The sequence below is a fragment of the Oncorhynchus gorbuscha genome, linkage group LG04 (genome assembly GCF_021184085.1).
Source record: "Oncorhynchus gorbuscha isolate QuinsamMale2020 ecotype Even-year linkage group LG04, OgorEven_v1.0, whole genome shotgun sequence".
NCBI classification, from domain to species: domain Eukaryota; kingdom Metazoa; phylum Chordata; class Actinopteri; order Salmoniformes; family Salmonidae; genus Oncorhynchus; species Oncorhynchus gorbuscha.
Genome location: NC_060176.1, coordinates 30,296,864 through 30,320,420, shown reverse-complemented (window position 1 = coordinate 30,320,420; position 23,557 = coordinate 30,296,864). Strand labels below are relative to the sequence as shown.

At 44.2% G+C, this 23,557-nt stretch overlaps 1 protein-coding gene across 3 annotated transcripts in view; it reads left to right on the top strand.

Moving 5' to 3' along the window:
• The window catches only part of LOC124033954 (src substrate cortactin-like), a 28,339-nt gene extending 6,015 nt beyond the window's left edge, over positions 1 to 22,324 (top strand). For all 3 annotated transcript variants that reach the window (XM_046346496.1, XM_046346494.1, XM_046346495.1), the window contains 8 exons: positions 1,054 to 1,164; positions 2,493 to 2,603; positions 16,614 to 16,669; positions 16,759 to 16,828; positions 18,371 to 18,642; positions 19,210 to 19,360; positions 20,094 to 20,162; positions 20,367 to 22,324. In XM_046346496.1, the coding sequence (XP_046202452.1) occupies positions 1,054 to 1,164; positions 2,493 to 2,603; positions 16,614 to 16,669; positions 16,759 to 16,828; positions 18,371 to 18,642; positions 19,210 to 19,360; positions 20,094 to 20,162; positions 20,367 to 20,503 (977 nt within the window). In that variant the 3' untranslated portion in view covers positions 20,504 to 22,324. The remainder of the gene's footprint in view (positions 1 to 1,053; positions 1,165 to 2,492; positions 2,604 to 16,613; positions 16,670 to 16,758; positions 16,829 to 18,370; positions 18,643 to 19,209; positions 19,361 to 20,093; positions 20,163 to 20,366) is intronic.
• The last annotated feature ends 1,233 nt before the right edge of the window (positions 22,325 to 23,557 follow it).

The following is a 23,557-nucleotide window of genomic DNA, read 5'->3' as shown; positions in this document are numbered from 1 at the left end:
ACTCTGGGTCTTCCTTTCCTGTGGTGGTCCTCATGAGAGCCAGTTTCATCATAGCGCTTGATGGTTTTTGCGACTGCACTTGAGGAAACCTTCCAAGTTCTTTGAAGAATCTCATTTGAAATGTTTTTTTTGATTTGTTTAACACTTTTTGGTTAGTACATGATTCCATATGTGTTATTTCATAGATTTGATGTCTTCACTATTATTCTACAATGTAGAAAATAAGGAAAAGCGCTGGCATGATTAGGTGTATCCAAACTTTTGACTGGTACTGTACATTAATGACTAATCACATGAAATAAATAATCTTCAGAAATGACTTTGTCAAAGCAACAAAATGACGAGGACTTTACAGTGATGGTGAAACTTTGGTACATTTTTTAAAATTTTATTTGAAGTGGGTTTAAACCTTCCTAGAAGTGACAGGGTTGACGGTGGGACATATCAAAAGGCTGAATTTGGTGCTTTAGCAAGACTTTATTCATATATAAAAATGTATTAATTGAAGCCTTTATTAATATAAAATATTATTTAAAAAGGGCACTTCATATAACATGCTTTTAAAATTCAATATTTGTGCACAATTTCTACTTAAAGGGCACTTATTTTGTGGGAAAAACCTTACAGGATGTGCAGGCTTTAGTTTCCGGCCCCTTCTGACACAACTAATTTGGCTTAAGGTTTTGATATGTTGTTTGGTGCTGGGCTGGAACAAATACCTGCACATCCTGTAGTTCTCCACAACCAGGGTTGAAGCCCACTGGTTTACAGTGTTGCAGTGTTCTTGCTAAATATTAGGCTGCCAAATTCATGGCATTGTTGTGCTTTAGCTTGATCAGCTGCTGTGCAGTTCCAGCTAAACATGGTTTTTGGACTGTATGTCAGTGACTAACACTTGCCTGTGTATAAAGGATATAGAATGGGTATCCAGATGATACCTTGACTGAACTCTGGATTGTCTGCCTTTGGGGCAAGCCCAACTAATCCTCCCCCCCCCCCCAAATGATTAACTATATCTGCTATTTTTCCAAACATTTTCCTGGGTATCACCAGATTACACCAAAGGTTTTGGCGGGAAGTTCGGAGTGGAGACGGACAAGGTGGACAAGAGCGCCTTGGGCTTTGAGTACCAGAGCAAAACAGAGAAGCACGAGTCTCAGAAAGGTGTGTCCCCCTTTGTCTAGCATATACTTGGCTTGGGCAGTAACCAAATTGTCATACCTTTTGCCATATCAGGATATTCAGTAATACCAGCACTGAACACAAGGAGCACTGTTTTCAAACCCCACTGCTACTCTGTATTCTGAAAGGTTAGAAATGCTAACAAGTACATGTAAAATCCCACAGAGAAGGCTAACTAAATGCTAACAAGCACATTGTGAACTTTGACCTAAACTATACAAGTAACAAAAAAATGCTACTCACAGTTTGCTGCACCCACAAACCAAATATTGGACAGCAAGGCTCTTGATCTAGGAGGTGATTCTCTGCTGTTACCAAGTGACTGCTTGATTTTGGAGGAAGTTAGCCAAATAGCTAAATTATCACATTCAATGCACAACTGCAGAGCATTTAGCACATTTATACAGTTAACTTAATAGTTATAACATTTCTAGCTGGCAAACATTTAGTTAGGAATTCCTCACTGTAATTAAATCACCTGGAGCATGCTGCACAACGGTGAGTGCCTCAACAAGGCTCTGATCTTGTTCTGTGCTTGTAAACAAACACCATGTGACTTCAGGACTACTGGTAAGCTTCATAATGATGTGAAAATGAAGAAAGAAATGTATCTTTATCTCCTTGCTTATTGCATAAGTTGACCACAGGTATTAAATTAGCTACAAATGTTCATATTTATTAAAACATATAGATTCAATGACATTGAAAAACCATCCTGTGGCTTTTTCCAAATACCCCAGTACACGGTATGCATGGTGTACCCCCCGAAGCCTTAAGCACACACACACACTTTTCCCCCCCTATTGTGCCTGTGTAACAAGTGGGCTGAGGCAAGACAGTGTGGGGTCGTAGATATCTGACAAGTATGTACTATACACCCCCTTCAGCTCTGATCAGACTTGTTTCTCTCTCTCCTACAGTGCCCCAAATATCCTAGTAGCTAAATAGTTCTGCTTGTAGGATCTTGTTTTCAAGCTCTCCCAAAGGCCTGGAAACATGTTGCCTTATCATTAGCTTTTCCTCCTGGTTACACAATCCCAGGCTGAGGGTATCAGAGGGAGGGAAAGGTGACCTTCCATTGTTACCTATACTGTGTTTACAGCCCAGGTGTTGATCACACAATGGTTGAGATGGTGGCTCTGGGACACATGTCAGAGGGCCTACACCGTAGCCATTTTGTAGAGTAGATTTGTATCAAGTATGTTTTCCGGTATTGTACTTCATGCCAATCAGCCATTGGAATTGTCCAATTTGGGCCTACCTACTGTGCACTTTAGGAAAAATGCTAATATTCTCTGTGCCCCTGAAAGATTACGTGAAGGGCTTTGGTGGCAAGTTTGGTGTGCAGACGGACAGACAGGACAAGTCAGCATTGGGATGGGACCACCAGGAGAAACTGCAGCTCCACGAGTCGCAGAAAGGTACCTGTGTTTGACATGCATTTTATTCCACCTAGCCTTAGCAGGAAAACGCACACAGGAATTGTGTACACATCCTAACCCACCCAACACTCACTTTTTATAATTGTGGTCATTTTGTGGTTTTACTATTGAGTCAATGAGGTTAAAGTACTTCCTTTGTTTGGTGGCATGGCATCGGCCACAGGCTTATAATAGAGGAAGTGAGAACAGATAGAGCTAGATGTAAGGAGGACTGATCAGTCTAGTGCTCAGGCTGGATTTACTGGATGTGCATAGCACCTTGGTTCTTTTGGTTTAAGTTGTTGATAAAGTTTTTCATTTGTGTTATGTACTGTAATTCTGTATGTGTGTGTGCTTTTATATAATGTTTGTAGTAACGCAGTATCGCTATGTGTGTGCGCATACGTCTTTGTGTGTTGGGTCCTGCCGCACTCAGGCCTGTGTAAATTTTCTATAGGATTAAGGTCAGGGCTTTGTGATGGCCATTCCAATACCTTGACTTTGTTGTCCTTAAGCCATTTTAAGCCACAGCTTTAGAATTATGCTTGGGGATGTTGTCCATTTGGAAGACCTATTTGCGACCAAGCTTTAACTTCCTGTCTGATATCGTGAGATGTTGTTTCAATATATCCACATCATTTTCCTTTCCTCATGATGCCATCTATTTTGTGAAGTGCCCCAGTCCCTCCTGCAGCAAAGCACCAACATGACAATGGTCATTATGGCCAAATAGTTAAATTTTTGTTTCATTAGACCAGAGGATCAGATAGCTCAGATAGCTGATGCTTAAAGTTAGTGAGGGGGATATGAGTCTCCAGCTTCAGTGATTTTTGCAATTCGTTCCTGTCATTGGCAGCAGAGAACTGGAAGGAATTACGGCCAAAGGAGGTGTTGGCTTTGGGGATGACCAGTGAGATATACCTGCTGGAGTGTGTGCTATGGGTGGGTGTTGTTATGGTGACCAGTGAGCTGAGATAAGGTGGAGCTTTACCTAGCAAATACTTATAGATGACCTGGAGCCAGTGGGTCTGGCGACGAATATGTAGCGAGGGCCAGCCAACGAGAGCATGTAGGTCGCAGCGGTGGGTGGTATATGGGGCTTTGGTGACAACTGATGGCACTGTGATCGACTGCATCCAGTTTGCTGAGTAGTGTTGGAGGCTATTTTGTAAATGACATCGGTGAAGTCGAGGATCAGTAGGATAGTCAGTTTTATGAGGGTATGTTTGGCAGTGTGAGTGAAGGGGGCTTTGTTGCAAAATAGGAAGCCGACTCTAGATTTAATTTTGGATTGGAGGTGTTTAATATGAGTCTGGAAGGAGAGTTTACAGTTTAGCCAGACACTTAGAATATGTGGACAAAAACAAATACCTAAGTCAGAACCGTCCAGAGTAGTGATGCTGGTCGGGCGGGCAGGTGGGTGCGGGCAGCGATCGGTTGAATAGCATGCATTTAGTTTTACCTGCGTTTTAAGTAGAGGTCGACCGATTATTGGATGACCCAAAAAGCCGATATCGATTAATCTGCCGATTTTAAATTATTATTATTTTAAAATAAATAATCTTTATTTTATGTATTTATTTATTTGTAATAATGACAATTACAACAATACTGAATTAAATCTTATTTTAACTAAATATATTAAATCAATAAAATCAATTTGGCCTCAAGTAAATAATGAAACGTGTTCAATTTGGTTTAAATAATGCAAAAACAAATTGGAAGAAAGCTAACCTTTCAGTTCCTTACTCAGAACCTGAGAACATATGAAAGCTATATATATAAAGCAATATTCCCAGGTAAAAAGTTTTAGGTTGTAGTTATTATATGAATTCTAGGACTATTTCCCTCTACCATTTGTATTTCATTAACCTTTGACTATTGGATGTTCTTATAGGCACTTTAGTATTGCCAGTGTATTAGTATAGCTTCCGTCCCTCTCCTCGCTCGAACCAGCAACACAACGACAACAGCCACCATCGAAGCAGCGTTACCCATGCAGAGCAAGGGGAACAACTACTAGAAGGCTCAGAGCGAGTGACGTTTGAAATGCTATTAGCGCGCACTAACTAGCTAGCCATTTCACTTCGGTTACACCACCCTCATCTCGGGAGTTGATAGGCTTGAAGTCATAAACAGTGCAATGCTTGATGCACAATGAAGAGCTGCTGGCAAAACACATGAAAGTGCTGTTTGAATGAATGTTTACACGCTTGCTTCTGCCTACCACCGCTCAGTCAGATACTTAGATACTTGTATGCTTGTATGCTCAGTCAGATTATATGCAACGCAGGACACGCTAGATAATATCTAGTAATATCATCAACCATGTGTAGTTATCTAGTGATTTTTATTGTTTTTTATAAGATAAGTTTAATGCTTGCTCGCAACTTAGCTTGGCTTACTGCATTCGCGTAACAGGCAGTCTCCTTGTGGAGTGCAACGAGAGAGAGGCAGGTTGTTAGCGTTGGACTAGTTAACTGTAAGGTTGCAAGATCGGATCCCCTGAACTGACAAGGTGAAAATCTGTCTTCTGCCCCTGAACAAGACAGTTAACCCACCGTTCCTAGGCCGTCATTGAAAATAAGAATGTGTTCTTAACTAACTTGCCTCGTTAAATAAAGGTATTCATTTTTAAAATTTTATTTAAGAATACCGATTTCCGATTGTTATGAAAACTTGAAATCAGCCCTAATTAATCGGCCATTCCGATTTTAATCGGTCGACCTCTAGTTTTAAGGAGTGTTGGAGTGTTGTATGGAAGGAGTGTTGTATGGCATTGAAGCTTGTTTGGAGGTTTGTTAAGTGTCCAAAGAAGGGCCATATGTATACAGAATGGTATTGGCTGCGTAAAGGTGGATCAGGGAGTCACCCGCAGCAAGAGTGACATTATTGATATATACAGAGAAAGAGTCGGCCCGAGAATTTAACCCTGTGGTACCCCCATAGAGACTGCCAGAGGTCCGAACAATAGGCCCTTCGATTTGACACACTGAACTCTATCTGAGAAGTAGTTGCTGAACCAGCCGAGGCAGCCATTTGAGAAGCCACGGCTGTTGAGTTTGCTGATAATAATGCGGTAATTGACAGAGTCGAATGCCTTGGCCAGGTCGATGAATACGGCTGCACAGTACTGTCTTTTACCGATGGCTGTTATGATATCATTTAGTGCCTTGAGCGTGGCTGAGGTGCACCTGTGACCAGCTCGGAAACAGGATTGCACGGCGGAGAAGGTACGGTGGGATTCGAAATGGTCAGTGATCTGTTTGTTAACTTGGCTTTCAAGGACTTTAGAAAGGCAGAGCAGGATGGATATAGGTCTGTAACAGTTTGGGTCTGGAGTGTCATCCCCTTTGATGAGGGGAATGACCGAGGCAGCTTTCCAATCTTTAGGGATCTCGGACGATATGAGAGGTTGAACAGACTGGTAATTGGGGTTGTAACAATAGCGGTGGTTAATTTTAGAAGGACAGGGTCCAGATTGTCTAGCCCTGCTGATTTGTCCAGGTTTTGCAGCTCTTTCAGAACATCAGCTATCTGGATTTGTGTGAAGGAGAAGCTGGGGAGGCTTGGGAAAGTATCTGGGGGGGGGGGTGCGGAGCTGTTGGCTGGGGTTTGGGTAGCCAGGGGGAAAGCATGGCCAGCCGTAGAGAAGTGCTTATTGAAATTCTAGATTATAGTGGATTTATCGGTGGTGACAGTGTTTCCTAGCCTCAGTGCAGTGGGCGGCTGGGAGGAGGTGCTCTTATTCTCCATGGACTTTACGGTGTCCCAAAACTTTTTGGAGTTATAACTACAGGATGCAAATTTCTGTTTGAAAAAGCTAGCCCCTGCTTTCCTACCTGATTGCGTGTATTGGTTCCTGACTTGTTGCATATCGCGGGGACTATTTGATGCTAGTGCAGTCCGCCACAGGATGTTTTTGTGCTGGTCGAGGGCAGTCAGGTCTGGAGTGAGGCAAGGGATATATCTGTTTATTAGTTCTACATTTTTTGAAAGGGGCATGCTTATTGAAGATTGGGGGTCTATAACAGGCTGCAACAGTGAGAGACTTATTTCTGGAGAGATGCATTTTTTAAATTGAAAGCTCGAACTGTTTGGGCATAGCCTGCAAAGTTCTGTCATATTTTCATGGTCTTTCTCTGTGCTAGATTGCAACTCCTCCCACTTTGGCAGTTCTATCGTGATGGAAAACGTTGTATTTTGGGATGGAAATCTCAGAATTTTTGGTGGCCTTCCTAAGCCAGGATTTAGACACGGCAAGGACATCAGGGTTGACAGAGTGTGCTAGAGCAGTGAGTAAAACCAACTTAGGGAGGAGGCTTCTGATGTTAACATGCTTAACAAGGCTTTTACGGTTACAGAATTCAACAAATGAGAGTGCCTAGGGACACGCATGGCGTGGAGCAGATTTCTGGGCGTGGTAGGATATATTTAGGGCATAATGTATAGACTGGTATGGTAGGGTGCAGATACAGTGGAGGTAACCTTGGCATTGAGTGACCATAAGAGAGGTTGCATCTCTGGATGCACTAGTTATGCTGAGTGAGGTCACTGCATGTGTTAGAGGTGGGACAAAAGAGGTCTCTGTGGCATGTTGAGTGGGACAAGGGGCTCCTCAGTGAACTAAAACGATAACTATCCTAGACAACGGCATAAAACGCATATTGACATTAGAGAGAGACATAAAGCGAGGCATAAAGCAATCACAGGTGTTGATTGGGAGAGCTAGCTAAGACAACAATAGCTAATCAGCTAAGACCGCAACAACAGGTAAAATGGCAATGAATGGGCAGAGGGTCAGTTAACTACACATAGGGTCTGAGTTCGGGGCTGGGGCCGACAGATAAACAAAATGGAGTACCATGATTAATGAACAGTCCAGCAGGCATCAGCTATATAGCCAAGTGATCATAGGGTCCAGTGAACAGCAATAGATGAAACAGGGAAGCCGCTAGGTAGTCATTACTATGCTAGCAAGCTGGAGACACTGCGTAAATATTTTTTTTTTTAGCAGGCTGGGGCTATTGTGTTGTCGTGGAGAAAAACAGTTCGATATGCTCAGGGTTGATAACGCGCTGAGCAGGCTGGCAAGTGTTATCCAGGCTAAAAGCGGCTGATGTCTGCTTAAGGTGAAGGCCTCTAGCAGTGGCTAACAATTACTAAATAGCTAGTTGCTAATTAGCTGGTTAGCTCCTAATGGCTAGCTTCTGATGGAGGTTCTGGCTATAAGGTCAAAAAATAGCAGATCAGTATCACATTGGGTGAGGCAGTTTGCCGGAAGGTATATTTTCATTAAAAAAAATAGAAAGAGTTTAAATTTGTTATTTTTCGTATATATTTAAAACGGGAGAACAACAAACATCTGCACTGCTATGCCATCTTGGATGTGTGTGTATACACACACACACACACACACACACACACACACACACACACACACACACACACACACACACACACACACACACACACACACACACACACACACACACACACACACACACACACACACACAGTGTAACTCCAAGTCAATCACACTTCTGTGAAATCAAACTTTCCACTTAGGAAGCAACACTGATTGACAATAAATTTGACATGCCGTTGTGCAAATGGAATAGACAACAGGTGGAAATTATAGGCATTTAACAAGACACCCCCAATAAAGGAGTGGTTCTGCAGGTGGGGACCACAGACCACTTCTCAGTTCCTATGCTTCCTGGCTGATGTTTTGGTCACTTTTGAATGCTGGCGGTGCTTTCACTCTAGTGGTAGCATGAGACAGTCTACAACCCACACAAGTGGCTCAGGTAGTGCAGCTCATCCAGGATGGCACATCAATCTGAGATGTGGCAAGAATGTTTCTGTGTCTGTCAGCGTAGTGTCCAGAGCATGGAGGTGCTACCAGGAGACAGGCCAGTACATCAGGAGACGTGGAGGAGGCCGTAGGAGGGCAACAACCCAGCAGCAGGACCGCTATCTCCGCCTTTGTGCAAGGAGGAGCACTGCCAGGGCCCTGCAAAATGACTTCCAGCAGGCCACAAATGTGCATGTGTCTGCTCAAACGGTCAGAAACAGACTCCATGAGGGTGGTATGAGGGGAGGGCCCGACGTCCACAGGTGGGGGTTGTGCTTACAGCCCAATTTGCCAGAGAACACCAAGATTGGCAAATTCGCCACTGGCGCCCTGTGCTCTTCACAGATGAAAGCAGGTTCACACTGAGCCCATGTGACAGTCTGGAGACGCCGCGGAGAACGTTCTGCGGCCTGAAACATCCTCCAGCATGACCGGTTTGGCGGTGGGTCAGTCATGGTGTGGGGTGGCATTTCTTTGGGGGGCCGCACAGCCCTCCATGTGCTCGCCAGAGTTCGCCTGACTGCCATTAGGTACTGAGATGAGATCCTCAGACCCCTTGTGAGACCATATGCTGGTGCGGCTGACCCTGGGTTCCTCCTAATGCAAGACAATGCTAGACCTCATGTGGCTGGAGTGTGTCAGGAGTTCCTGCAAGAGGAAGGCATTGATGCTATGGACCGCCCATTCCCCAGACCTGAATCCAATTGAGCACATCTGGGACATCATGTCTCGCTCCATCCACCAACGCCAGACTGTCCAGGAGTTGGCGGATGCTTTAGTCCAGGTCTGGGAGGAGATCCCTCAGGAGACCATCCGCCACCTCATCAGGAGCATGCCCAGGTGTTGTAGGGAAGTCATACAGGCACGTGGAGTCCGCACACACTACTGAGCCTAATTTTGACTTGTTTTAAGGACATTACATCAAAGTGGGATCAGCCTGTATTGTGGTTTTCCACTTTAATTTTGAGTGTGACTCCAAATCCAGACCTCCATGGGTTGATACATTTTTGTGTGATTTTTGTTGTCAGCACATTCAACTATGTAAAGAAAAAAGTATTTAATAAGAATATTTCATTCATTCAGATCTAGGATGTGTTATTTTAGTGTTCCCTTTATTTTTTTGAGCAGTGTATAATGTGTATATATGTATCTGTGTGTATATATGTTTGTGTATTGTTTCAGACTATAAGTGTGGGTTCGGAGGGCAGTATGGGGTAGAGGTGGAGAAGCAAGACCAATGTGCCCTGGGTTATGAGCACAAGGAGAGGCTGGCCAAGCACGAGTCTCAGCAAGGCACAGAACACACCATCTCTCGTTTTCTTTCCAAAGTTTACTCTCCTTCCTTTTGCCATAGCACTGTTTTGGAATGTCTAAAGCGCCTTTGCCCTTTACTCATCCTAGTCCCCCTTCAAAACATCACCCCTACTGTGCAAACCTACCCCCAGGGCCGGACGATATTGACAAAATAGAAATTAATCACCAATTGCAATAATATATAGTACCAGTTTGGACCTATTCATTCCAGGGTTTTTCTTAATTTTTTGCTATTTTCTACATTGTAGAATAACATCAAAACTATGAAATGACACATGGAATCATGTAGTAACCAAAAACTGTTAAACAAATCAAAATATATTTTATATTTGAGATTCTTCAAAGTAGCCACCCTTTGCCCTTGACAGCTTTGCACACTCTTGGCATTCTCCAGCTTCATGAGGTAGTCACCTGGAATGCATTTCAATTTACAGGTGTTAAGTTAATTTGTGTATTTTTTTTTTCCTTAATGCTTTTGAGCCAATCAGTTGTGTTCTGACAAGATAGGGGTGATATACAGAAGATGGCCCTATTTGGTAAAAGACCAAGTCCATATTATGGCAAGAAGGCTCAAATGAGCAAAGAGAAATGACAGTCCATCATTACTTTAAGACATGAAGGTCAGTCAATGCCTAACATTTCAAGAACTTTGAACGTTTCTTCAAGTGCAGTCGCAAAAACCATCAAGCGCTGTGAAACTGGCTCTCATAAGGACCGCCACAAGAAAGGAAGACCGAGTTACCACTGCTGCAGAGGATAAGTTCATTAGAGTTACCAATCTATGGAATGGCAGCCCAAATAAATGCTTCAGATTTCAAGTAACAGACACATCTCAATATCAACTGTTCAGAGGAGACTGCGTAAATTAGGCCTTCATTGTCGAATTGCTGCAAAGAAACCACTACTAAAGGACACCAATAATGAGAAGAGACTTGCTTGTGCCATGAAACACGAGCAAAGGGCATTATACCGGGGGAAATCTGTCCTTTGGTCTGATTAGTCCAAATTTGAGATTTTTGGTTCCAACCGCCGTGTCTTTCAAATCAAATCAAATGTATTTGTCACATGCACATGGTTAGCAGATGTTAATGTGAGTGTAGCGAAATGCATGTGCTTCTAGTTCCGACAATGCAGTAATAACCAACGAGTAATCTAACCTAACAATTCCAAAACTACTACCTTATACACACGTGTAAAGGGATAAAGAATATGTACATAAAGATATATGAATGAGTGACGGTACAGAGCGGCATAGGTAAGATGCAGTAGATGGTATCGAGTACAGTGTATATACATATGAGATGAGTATGTAAACAGTGGCATAGTTAAAGTGGCTAGTGATACATATATTACATAAAGATGCAGTAGATGATATAGAGTACAGTATATATGTATACATATGAGATGAATAATGTAGGGTATGTAAACATTATATTAAGTAGCATTGTTTAAAGTGGCTAGTGATATATTTTACATCAATTCCCATTATTAAAGTGGCTGGAGTTTAGTCAGTGTGTTGGCAGCAGCCACTCATGTTAGTGGTGGCTGTTTAACAGTCTGATGGCCATGAGATTGAAGCTGTTTTTCAGTCTCTCGGTCCCAGCTTTGATGCACCTATACTGACCTCGCCTTCTGGATGATGGCAGGGTGAACAGGCAGTGGCTCGGGTGGTTGTTGTCCTTGATGATCTTTATGGCCTTCCTGTGACATCGGGTGGTGTAGGTGTCCTGGAGGGCAGGTAGTTTGCCCCCGGTGATGCGCTGTGCAGACCTCACTACCCTCTGGAGAGCCTTATGGTTGTAGATGGAGCAGTTGCCGTACCAGGCGGTGATACAGCCCGACAGCATGCTCTCGATTGTGCATCTGTAGAAGTTTGAGTGCTTTTGGTGACAAGCCAAATTTCTTCAGCCTCCTGAGGTTGAAGAGGCGCTGCTGCGCCTTCTTCACGATGCTGTCTGTGTGGGTGGACCAATTCAGTTTCTGTGATGTGTACGCCGAGGAACTTAACTTACTACCCTCTCCACTACTGTTCCATCGATGTGGGTAGGGGGGTATTCCCTCTGCTGTTTCCTGAAGTCCACAATCATCTCCTTAGTTTTGTTGACGTTGAGTGTGAGGTTATTTTCCTGACACCACACTCCGAGGGCCCTCACCTCCTCCCTGTAGGCCGTCTCGCCGTTGTTGGTAATCAAGCCTACCGCTGTAGTGTCGTCCGCAAACTTGATGATTGAGTTGGAGGCGTGCGTGGCCACGCAGTTGTGGGTGAACAGGGAGTACAGGAGAGGGCTCAGAACGCACCCTTGTGGGGCCCCAGTGTTGAGGATCAGCGGGGTGGAGATGTTGTTACCAACCCTCACCACCTGGGGTCGGCCCGTCAGGAAGTCCAGTATCCAGTTGCACAGGGCGGGGTCGAGACCCAGGGTCTCGAGCTTGATGACGAGTTTGGAGGGTACTATGGTGTTACATGCTGAGCTGTAGTAGATGAACAGCAGTCTCACATAGGTATTCCTCTTGTCCAGATGGGTTAGGGCAGTGTGGTTGAGATTGCATCGTCTGTGGACCTATTTGGGCGTTAAGCAAATTGGAGTGGGTGTAGGGTGTCAGGTAGGGTGGAGGTGATATGGTCCTTGACTAGTCTCTCAAAGCACTTCATGATGAAGGAAGTGAGTGCTACGGGGCGGTAGTCGTTTAGCTCAGTTACCTTAGCTTTCTTGGTAACAGGAACAATGGTGGCCCTCTTGAAGCATGTGGGAACAGCAGACTGGGATAAGGATTGATTGAATATGTCCGTAAACACACCAGCCAGCTGGTCTGCGCATGCTCTCAGGGCGCGGCTGGGGATGCAGTCTGGGCCTGCAGCCTTGCGAGGTTTAACACGTTTAAATGTTTTACTCACCTCGGCTGCAGTGAAGGAGAGTCCGCATGTTTTGGTTGCGGGCCGTGTCAGTAGCACTGTATTGTCCTCGAAGCTGGCAAAAAAAGTTATTTAGTCTGCCTGGGAGCAAGACATCCTGGTCCATGACGGGGCTGGTTTTCATTTTGTAACCGTGATTGACTGTAGACCCTGCCACATACCTCTTGTGTCTGAGCCGTTGAATTGAGATTCTACTTTGTCTCTATACTGACGCTTTGCTTGTTTGATTGCGTTGCAGAGGGAATAGCTACACTGTTTGTATTCGGTCATGTTTCTGGTCACCTTGCCCTGATTTAAAAGCAGTGGTTCGCGCTTTCAGTTTCACGCGAATGCTGCCATCAATCCACGGTATCTGGTTTGGGAATGTTTTAATCGTTGCTATGGGAATGACATCTTCAACGCACATTCTAATGAACTCGCACACCGAATCAGCGTATTCGTCAATGTTGTTGTTTGATGCAATACGAAACATATCCCAGTCCACGTGATGGAAGCAGTCTTGGAGCGTGGAATCAGATTGGTCGGACCATCGTTGAACAGACCTCAGCGCAGGAGCTTCTTGTTTTAGCTTCTGTCTGTAGGCAGGGAGCAACAAAATGGAGTCGTGGTCAGCTTTTCCGAAAGGAGGGCGGGGGAGGGCCTTATATGCGTCGCGGAAGTTAGAATAGCAATGATCCAAGGTTTTACCAGCCCTGGTTGCGCAATCGATATGCTGATACAATTTAGGGAGTCTTGTTTTCTGATTAGCCTTGTTAAAATCCCCAGCTACAATGAATGCAGCCTCAGGATATGTGGTTTCCAGTTTGCAAAGAGTCAAATAAAGTTTGTTCAGAGCCATCGATGTGTCTGCTTGGGGGGGAATATATACGGCTGTGATTATAATCGAAGAGAATTCCCTTGGTAGATAATGCGGTCGACATTTGATTGTGAGGAATTCTAAATCAGGTGAACAGAAGGACCTGAGTTCCTGTATGTTGTTGTGACCACACCACATCTTGTTAACCATAAAGCATACGCCCCCCCTCTTCTTACCAGAAAGATGTTTGTTTCTGTCGGCGCAATGCGTGGAGAAACCAGCTGGCCGCACCAACTCCGATAGCGTCTCTCGAGTGAGCCATGTTTCCGTGAAGCAAAAAACGTTAGTCTCTGATGTCCCTCTGGAATGCTACCCTTGCTCGAATTTCATCAACCTTGTTGTCAAGAGACTGGACATTGGCGAGAAGTATGCTAGGGAGTGGTGCGCGATGTGCCCGTCTCCGGAGTCTGACCAGAAGACCGCTTCGTTTCCCTCTTTTACGAAGTCGTTGTTTTGAGCCGCCGGCTGGGATCCATTCCGTTGTCCTGGGTGAAAGGCCGAACACAGGATCCGCTTCGGGAAAGTCATATTCTTGGTCGTACTGATGGTGAGTTGACGCTGCTCTTATATTCAGTATTTCTTCTTGACTGTATATAATGAAACCTAAGATGACCTGGGGTACCAATGTAAGAAATAACACGTAAAAAAACAAAAACTGCATAGTTTCCTAGGAACGCGAAGCGAGGCGGCCATCTCTGTCGGCGCCGGAAGTCTTTGAGACGCAGCGTAGGTGAACGGATGCTCGCCATATGTGGTTCCCACCGTGAAGCATGGAGGTGTGGGGGTGCTTTGCTGGTGACATTGTTTGTGATTTATCTAGAATTCAAGGCATTCTGCAGTGATATGCCATCCCATCTTGTCTGTGCTAAATGGGATTATTTGTTTTTCAGCATGACAATGACCCAACACACCTCCAAGCCGTGTAAGGGCCATTTGACCAAGAAAGAGAGCGATGTAGTGCTGCATCAGATGACCTGGCTTCCACAATCGCCCGACCTCAACCCAATTAAGATGGTTTGGGATGAGTTGGACCATGAAGAAAGTAAAAACAGCCAACAAGTGCTCAGCGTATGTGGGAACTCCTTCATAATCATTTCGCTACACACATGGTTAGCAGATGTTATTGCGAGTATGTGACCAATAACATTTTGATTTGATGTCTGTAGGAAAAGCATTCCTCATGAAGTTGGTTGAGAGAATGCGAAGTGTGAAAAGCAGTTTTTTTCTCTCCATAGTTTTGACGTCTTCACTATTATTCTACTATGTAGAAAATTTTAAAAATAAAGAAAAACCCTTGAATGATTGTCAACTTTTTTCACTGGTACTGTACATAGACAGGCAGACATACATATGCACATAAATACGTATACACATGCATAGTTAAACACACACTACTTGACTTAAAGTATAAGGACACCTTCTTGTCCAATATCAATTTTCCAAAATCATGGTCATTAATATGGAGTTGGTCACCCCATTTGCTGCTATATCAGCCTCTACACTTCTGGGACGGCTTTCCACAATATGTTGGAACATTGCTGCTAGGATTTGCTTCTGTTTTGCCACGAGCATTAGTTAGGTCGGGCACTGATGTTGGGTGATTAGGCCTATTTTGCAGTCGGCATTCCAATTCATCCCAAAAGTGTTCAATGGGGTTGAGGTCAGGGCTCTGTGCAGGCCAGTCAAGTTCTTCCACACCGATCTCGACAAACGATTTCTGAATGGACCTCGTTTTGTGCACGGGGGCATTGTCATGCTGGAACGGCCATGGACCTTCCCCAAATTGTTGCTGCCAAGTTGAAGCACATAATTGTCTAGAATGTAATTTGTATGCTGTACTGTTAAGATTTCCCTTCACTGGAACTAAGGGGCCTAGCCCGAACCATGAAAAACAGCCCTAGACCATTATTCCTCCTCTACCAAATGTTACATTTGGCACTATGCATTGGGGCATGTAGCGTTCTCCTGGCATCCGCCAAAACCCAGATTCATCTGTCGGATTGCCAGATGGTGAAGCGTGATTCATCTCTCCAGAGAACGGGTTTCCACTGATCCAAAATCCAATGACGGTGAACTTTACACCACTCCAGCCGTCAGTTGGCATTGCGTATGGTGATTTTAGGCTTGTGTGGGCTGCTCGGCCATGAAAACCCATTTCATGAAGCTCCAGATGAACAGTACCTATGCTGACGTTGCTCCCAGAGGCAGTTTGGAACTCTGAAGTGAGTGTTGCAGCTGAGGACAGACGATTTTTATGTACTATGCGCTGCAGCACTCGGCGGTCCCGTTCTGTGAGCTTGTGTGGCATACCACTTTGCGGCCGAGCTGTTGTTGCTCCTAGACGTTTCAACTTCACAATAACAGCACTTACAGTTGACCGGGGCAGCTCTAGCAGGGCAGAAATGTGACGAACTGACTTGTTGGGAAGGTGTCATCCTATGAATGCACCATGTTGAAAGTCACTGACCTCTTCAGTAAGGCCATTCTGTGGACAATATTTGTCTATGGAGATTCCATGACTGTTTGCTTGATTTTATACAGTTGTCAGCAATGAGTGTGGCTGAAATAGCTGAATCAACTCATTTGAAGGGGTGTCCACATACATAAAAAAGTATATAGATAGAACACAAACTTGTAGGATCCTAGGATATAATTAGTATTATAAATGCATATAAATACATTCCTTTTGGACATTCCTATTGTATGGTAACATTTCTGAATAGGGGTTATGTTAACATAAACCCAAGTAGGCAACAATGGCTACAGATTCTGGCAGAAGAGAGAGGTAGTGTGAATATTGTGGAATACTGACAACTGGCAAATACTATCCGTGCACTGTTTCACGATACCAACAAATACACAATGTATTGCCCAACGCTACCTTTCCTCCATTCTAAGTTTTTGTTTTTTCTTCATTTTATTTGATCCCCTTTTCACAGGTTTACTTTATCACTTTCTTAAATTTAAGCGATGCCCCCCCTCCAAAAAAAAAAATAACTTTACACGTGAACTATCACTTGAACCTGTGAATAAAAGGCATACTAACTATTTATTCTCTGCTGTTTACAGACTACTCCCATGGGTTTGGAGGAAAGTTTGGCATCCAGACGGACAGAATGGATAAGGTATGTTGTCTCTATACCTAATATCTGAAGACTGGGGATTTCTCATCTATTGTGTATAGTTACTCTCCTCCCTCTCGTTTGAATGGCAGAGTGCAGGTAACTTTGAGGATGTGGAGAAACCAAGACCTGCCTACCAGAGGACCAAGCCTGTGGAAACTGGTAAGTAAACACAAAATCAAATCAAATCAAATGTTATTTGTCACATACACATGGTTAGCAGATGTTAATGCGAGTGTAGCGAAATGCTTGTGCTTCCAGTTCCGACAATGCAGTAATAACCAACAAGTAATCAAGCCTTACGGTTGTGGGCGGAGCAGTTGCCGTACCAGGCGGTGATACAGCCCGCCAGGATGCTCTCGATTGTGCATCTGTAGAAGTTTGAGTGCTTTTGGTGACAAGCCAAATTTCTTCAGCCTCCTGAGGTTGAAGAGGCGCTGCTGCGCCTTCTTCACGATGCTGTCTGTGTGGGTGGACCAATTCAGTTTCTGTGATGTGTACACCGAGGAACTTAACTTTACTACCCTCTCCACTACTGTCCCATCGATGTGGATAGGGGGGTGTTCCCTCTGCTGTTTCCTGAAGTCCACAATCATCTCCTTAGTTTTGTTGACGTTGAGTGTGAGGTTATTTTCCTGACACCACACTCCGAGGGCCCTCACCTCCTACCTGTAGGCCGTCTCGTCGTTGTTGGTAATCAAGCCTACCACTGTTGTGTCGTCCGTAAACTTGATGATTGAGTTGGAGGCGTGCGTGGCCACGCAGTCGTGGGTGAACAGGGAGTACAGGAGAGGGCTCAGAACGCACCCTTGTGGGGCCCCAGTGTTGAGGATAAGCGGGGTGGAGATGTTGTTGCTTACCCTCACCACCTGGGGGCGGCCCATCAGGAAGTCCAGTACCCAGTTGCACAGGGCGGGGTCGAAACCCAGGGTCTCGAGCTTGATGACGAGCTTGGAGGGTACTATGGTGTTACATGCTGAGCTGTAGTAGATGAACAGCATTCTCACATAGGTATTCCTCTTGTCCAGATGGGTTAGGGCAGTGTGGTTGAGATTGCATCGTCTGTGGACCTATTTGGGCGGTAAGCAAATTGGAGTGGGTGTAGGGTGGAGGTTATATGGTCCTTGATTAGTCTCTCAAAGCACTTCATGATGACGCTAGTGAGTGCTACGGGGCGGTAGTCATTTAGCTCAGTTACCTTAGCTTTCTTGGGAACAGGAACATGGTTGGCCCTCTTGAAGCATGTGGGAACAGCAGACTGGGATAGGGATTGATTGAATATGTCCGTAAACACACCAGCCAGCTGGTCTGCGCATGCTCTGAGGGCGCGGCTGGGGATGCCGTCTGGGCCTGCAGCCTTGCGAGGGTTAACACGTTTAAATGTTCTACTCACCTCGGCTGCAGTGAAGGAGAGGCTGCATGTTTTGGTTGCAGGCCGTGTCAGTGGCACTGTATTGTCTTCAAAGCGAGCAAAAAAGTTATTTAGTCTGCCTGGGTAGCAAGACATCCTGGTCCGTGACGGGGCTGGTTTTCATTTTGTAATAGGAACGCGAAGCGAGGCGGCCATCTGTCGGCGCCTAACCAGTCTACGGTCTAATCAGCGTGTGTGTATATGTGTGATATGTTTGTCAAGATCATTGCAGAATATGAACTTGAACCACTGGTTTGATTATGATCTGCCCTCCCTGTGTCATCCCTCCCTAGCCGGCAGCAGCACGGGCAGCATCAAGGCCCGCTTCGAGAACATCGCCAAGCAGAATGAGGAGGAGGACAAGAAACGGGCGGAGGGGGAGAGAACCCGCCGCCAGGCCAAAGAGAAGCAGGAGCAAGACGAGGCGCGGCGCAAGATAGAGGAGACAGCCAAGGCCAAGCCTGCCTCCCCGGCTTCTGAGACCATCCCCACCATTAGCCCTACCCCTCCTGCCCAGCAAGCCTCACCTTTGTGTCTACCTGCAGCCGCCGACCCAGTTTACCAGGTGAATGACAACCGGTTCCACCAATCACTGCACTGCCACAAATGCCTGTTTGCTTAACATGCCAACATGCGCATCACTTTTTTGCTAGGAGTTATGTTGCTGAGTAAAATATGGATGAGTACATCCTTCAAAAATGGATGACTCAGTCCTTGAAGTGAAGTGACATTGGCGTGAACAAGGATGGTCTGACTTATTCCAATGCTGCAGTCCTCTTCTCGCTTTTACTTTGTGACTTTAACTTTCCTTCCTTCCTTGCCATGCTTTCTGTGATATTTTCATAGAGGAAGAAAAATAAGGTGAAGTCCCAAAAATGCATAGTTAATTAACTTCTTAAGGTATAGGGGGCAGCATTTTTCACTTTTGGATAAATAGTGTGCCCTATTTCAACTTCCTGCTACTCATGCCAAGAATATAAGATATGCATATTATTAGTAGATTTGGATAGAAAACACTGAAGTTTCTAAAACGGTTTGAATCATGTCTGAGTATTGACCCAGGGTTTTTGAATTGACCCAGGGGTTAGGAGCTGTTATCTGACTGTGTGTCTCCCTCTGCTGGCTGTGTCAGGACTCTGTTGTGTACGAGGATCCTGCAGCAGCGGAGAATGGGGAAGATCTGTACGAGGCAGAGCCCATCTCACGGCCCTCTGCCGAGCAGACGTATGAGGAGCCTCCCGCCCAGGAGGAGGGACTCTTCCAGAGTCCTGACGAGACAGGAGGTGAGCGAATGAGAGTGAAAGAGAGGGGAGGAGTAGCACATGCCATATGCTGAGTTACTGTGAACTCCATTTCTAACTTGGCTTTCTCGTAAAAAACAAATATGTCCCCCCCCTTCCTTCATTGTACTGGTTTGAAAGAACTGACCAGGTGAAAGCCAGCCTAATGATGAGTCCTACCTTACTGTTTTCACCTGTCAAGCCATTGTGAGAATCTCGATTGGATTCGCTCAGTTCCTTGCGTCCTCTCCTCGATTACCTTTGACCTGAGGAGGGGAAGAGAGGAAACGTGGAAACAAATTCATGAAATGACTCTCCTACAGCAGCGCGTATTCAGGCAAATTACATTTACAGAGGAAACCCAAAAATGCATAAGGTAGTAAAAACAGGAGAGCTAGTGACTGACATTTTATTGACAAAAAAAAAATTACTGGAGTATTTTTTTTTATGGTGTGCATACGTTCATCCTACGTGAAAACAACAGCTGATTCAAAGAGGGTGTGGCGGATTACAACACTTTCCCCGCTAGGATTCACTTAAGTATCCTCAGGTGGAAAAGGCCATCAAGGAGAGGCGCATACTCCTCTGTTCAACTATTAATGAATTGACACTCCTACATATGGCCACCACTTATCGGTTTCCGGGTCACGAGGGAGAGGAGGACGGAGGAGTCAAGGAGAGGACCGAATTTTTCCCAATTGACAATCTCCCCTTATGTTTTGTCTTTTCCCTGCAGACGCCCAGACATATGAGTACGGTGAGGACTTGGGGTTAACCGCAGTGGCCCTGTATGACTACCAAGCAGGTGAGTGGAAGCAAGCCCTCTATTGTCTATACTTTGATCATCACATCTATCAAAGCCCTAATTTTTTAAATCAATATCTCATAATTACCCCATAAATACAATAATTCGGACACATTCATGATATACACAAACCATTTTGACATTCTTTATAATATGAGGGCAATGGAATGTAAAGTCAACTGATATGGAATGTCTGCCTTCCAGCTGGTGATGACGAGATCTCTTTCGACCCTGATGACATCATCACTAACATTGAGATGATTGACGAGGGCTGGTGGAGGGGTGTGTGCCGGGGTGCCTACGGCCTCTTCCCAGCCAATTACGTTGAGGTTCGGCAATGAGCCCGCCCACTACACCAAACAGTCTCTCTCCCCATCCCATCCATCTCTTCTGATTCCTCTCTTTTTCTCGCGCTCTCTCATTCTGTTGATCACGGTGCTTCTTTCAAGTGTGCTCGACATTCTCAGGTCTTTCAGCTGTCCCTGTCTTTCTTCCTGTCTCTCGCTCCTCTCCTTGGGAGGAGGCTTCAGCCTGATAAAGGACTCAGAATAAAAGAAGATTCACGGACAAACACTCACCCTGGCTCTGCTACGCAATCGAGAGAGATAAAGAGAGTGAGCCCTGCTATGACAGAAAGGCCTTTCATGGTAAAGCAAGTCATCAGAAAAACACTACTCCCCCATTATAATGGCTAGTTATATTCTTGGTTTTCTATAAGATGCCAGACACTCTTGCTGCTTTGCCCCACTTGCACCAGTTAGTTCATTTACTTTAAATTAAAATGTTCCGTCTTTGACATGTATTCAAACTTCCACGGTATCGATTGAGACCTGGCTGCTACAGTATCACTCGCAGTATAGATATTAACATCACCAAAGATGGAGATCACAGAGGAGACGTAGAAATTAACCCCATGCTTTGTGTGCATATAGTGACGTTGTGGTCCCCTTTTTAAGAAGGCTTAAAGTAACTTTTAGACCAAGTTTGGAACTAGCATGATGACATAACACTGGAAATGTATTATGTTTAGATTTTTTTTTTTTTAAATGCCACTTACAGAAGTGGTTTGACGTTGATTGGTGTGCTAGCACTTTGGTTCAGTTTGGTAATAGTGCAGACCAATTGATTGGTGTGTAACTGAATTGGTGTAGCTGGTTCAGAGAGAACTCTGAGCCGCGGGGGATTTCTCTCTCTCTTTGGAACACTTGTTTGCTTTAGTCAGCGGAGATCAGATAACACGAAGAAACCCAATAGGGATGTTTTTTGAGGATGTGTCATCGAAAACCGTAAGTTTGCTTAGGCTTACCCACATTTTTGGTGTAACGCCTGCGTTCGCTTTAATCAAGGGGCGAATATGATCACCATAGATGTTGTGAACCTCTGCTGCGTCTCGTCTCCTCCTTTTCTCATTGTCACGAAAGAAGACTCCAGAAAGCAGTATAAGAAGATAAATAATGGAGCCGTCTGTCTTTATAATCACTCGCCCATAGTCCTGCGGTAGATCATGTCAGATGGGATGCTGAAAGTAAACGATGTACAGAAAGATGTTTTTATGATGCTCTGAGAAATGTATATTGAGTCGAAAAAATAATTTGTTTTTCAAACCCCTGCCCCCGCTGCGTGTTCGATGTAGACCAGACCTGTATATTTTGTCACAGGCGTGATGTCACGCTGCCTGTGACAGGAGTCTGTCACGTGTTCTATGTCATGTCTGTGGCGTGTTCATGTACTGTATGTGGAACTTGGTATATTATGATGTCTGGGGCCACATTGACATCCGTATCATGACCGACATGTACTGTTGACTGAGTGATATTTATCTATAGGTGGCTATAAGTACTAAAATAATACTCTTAACAATATTGGGCTATAAGGGGGATTTTGACTGATTGTTTCTAAAACGCAGAGTGATTATTTTAACCGATGACAATCTCACCCCAACGTCACGGTGATCTAATGCAATAGTGTAGCTTAAGTAGGTGTGTGGGTGAGTGGGGATCGGGTCTCATATATAATAAATTCTTTGGGGTTTTATAATAATAAAGTGACCTTTTTATATTCGTTTCTTTTTATCTGTACTTCTGCTTGCTCAAGTCACCACATTACCTGCTTGTTCTTTTTTTTGTAAGTAAATAGTTTAAATAAACAATGTATGGATAGTATTTTGGTTACTTCGCTTCGTCTTTACACTTTGCTATCTACATCCTGAAAGTAACAGCTTCTGTATAACACATCCTCAACCTTGTGAAGGTGCGTAATGGGCTTTGCAGGCATGGTTCCCTTGCGCGCGCTGAATAAATGTAATTCAACCACTGAAACCCTCCCACTTGTGTGGTTTTCATTCAATAGCGTTTTCAGTACATTTATCTTAAGCCATTCCTTTAAATACAGTGTACCTTTTTTATGTATTTTTTTATTTTGGCAACAGACTCAATGGAATATATCGAGAGAATGGGTTTAGAATATTAGGGATCAATGAATGACAGCCATCTGAATATATGCATATTTGTCTCTTCTAGCACCAATTGGTAGATTTCAAAATACTCTGATCCTGTATCTTTATTTAGGGTTAGGGAAGTATTTATGAATCATAAAAGGTTTGCAGAGCCTTTTATGCGTGAAAGAAAAGTGGTTTGATTCTTTCTGAAAATGACCAAATTCAGTTCTTTAAACCATGGTGATGTTGGAGGATTGGTGTACATACAGTTGAAGTCAGAAGTTTACAGACACTTAGGTTGGAGTCATTAAAATTAGTTTTTCAACTACTCCACAAATTTCTTGTTAACAAACTATAGTTTTGGCAAGTCAGTTAGGACATCTACTTTATGCATGACACAAGTGATTTTTCCAACAATTGTTTACAGACATTATTTCACTTCTAATTCATTGTATCACAATTCCAGTGGGTCAGAAGTTTAAAGGCACAGTCAACTTGGTGTTTGTAAACAGCTTGGAAAATTCCAGAAAATTATGTCATGGCTTTAGAATCTTCTAATAGGCTAATTGGCATCATTTGAGTCAATTAGAGGTGTACCTGTGGATGTATTTCAAGGCCTACCTTCAAACTCAGTGCCTCTTTGCTTGACCTCATGGGAAAATCAAAAGAAATCAGCCAAGACCTCGGAAAAAGTCTGGTTCATCCTTGGGAGCAGTTTCCAAATACCTGAAGGTATCCACAGTAAAACGAGTCCTATATCGACATAACCTGAAAGCCCGCTCAACAAGGAAGAAGCCACTGCTCCAAAACCGCCATAAAAAAGCCAGACTATGGTTTCCAACTGCACATGGGGACAAAGATCGTACCTTTTGGAGAAATGTCCTCTGGTCTGATGAAACAAAAATAGAACTGTTTTGCCATAACGACCATTGTTATATTTGGAGGAAAAAGGGGGAGG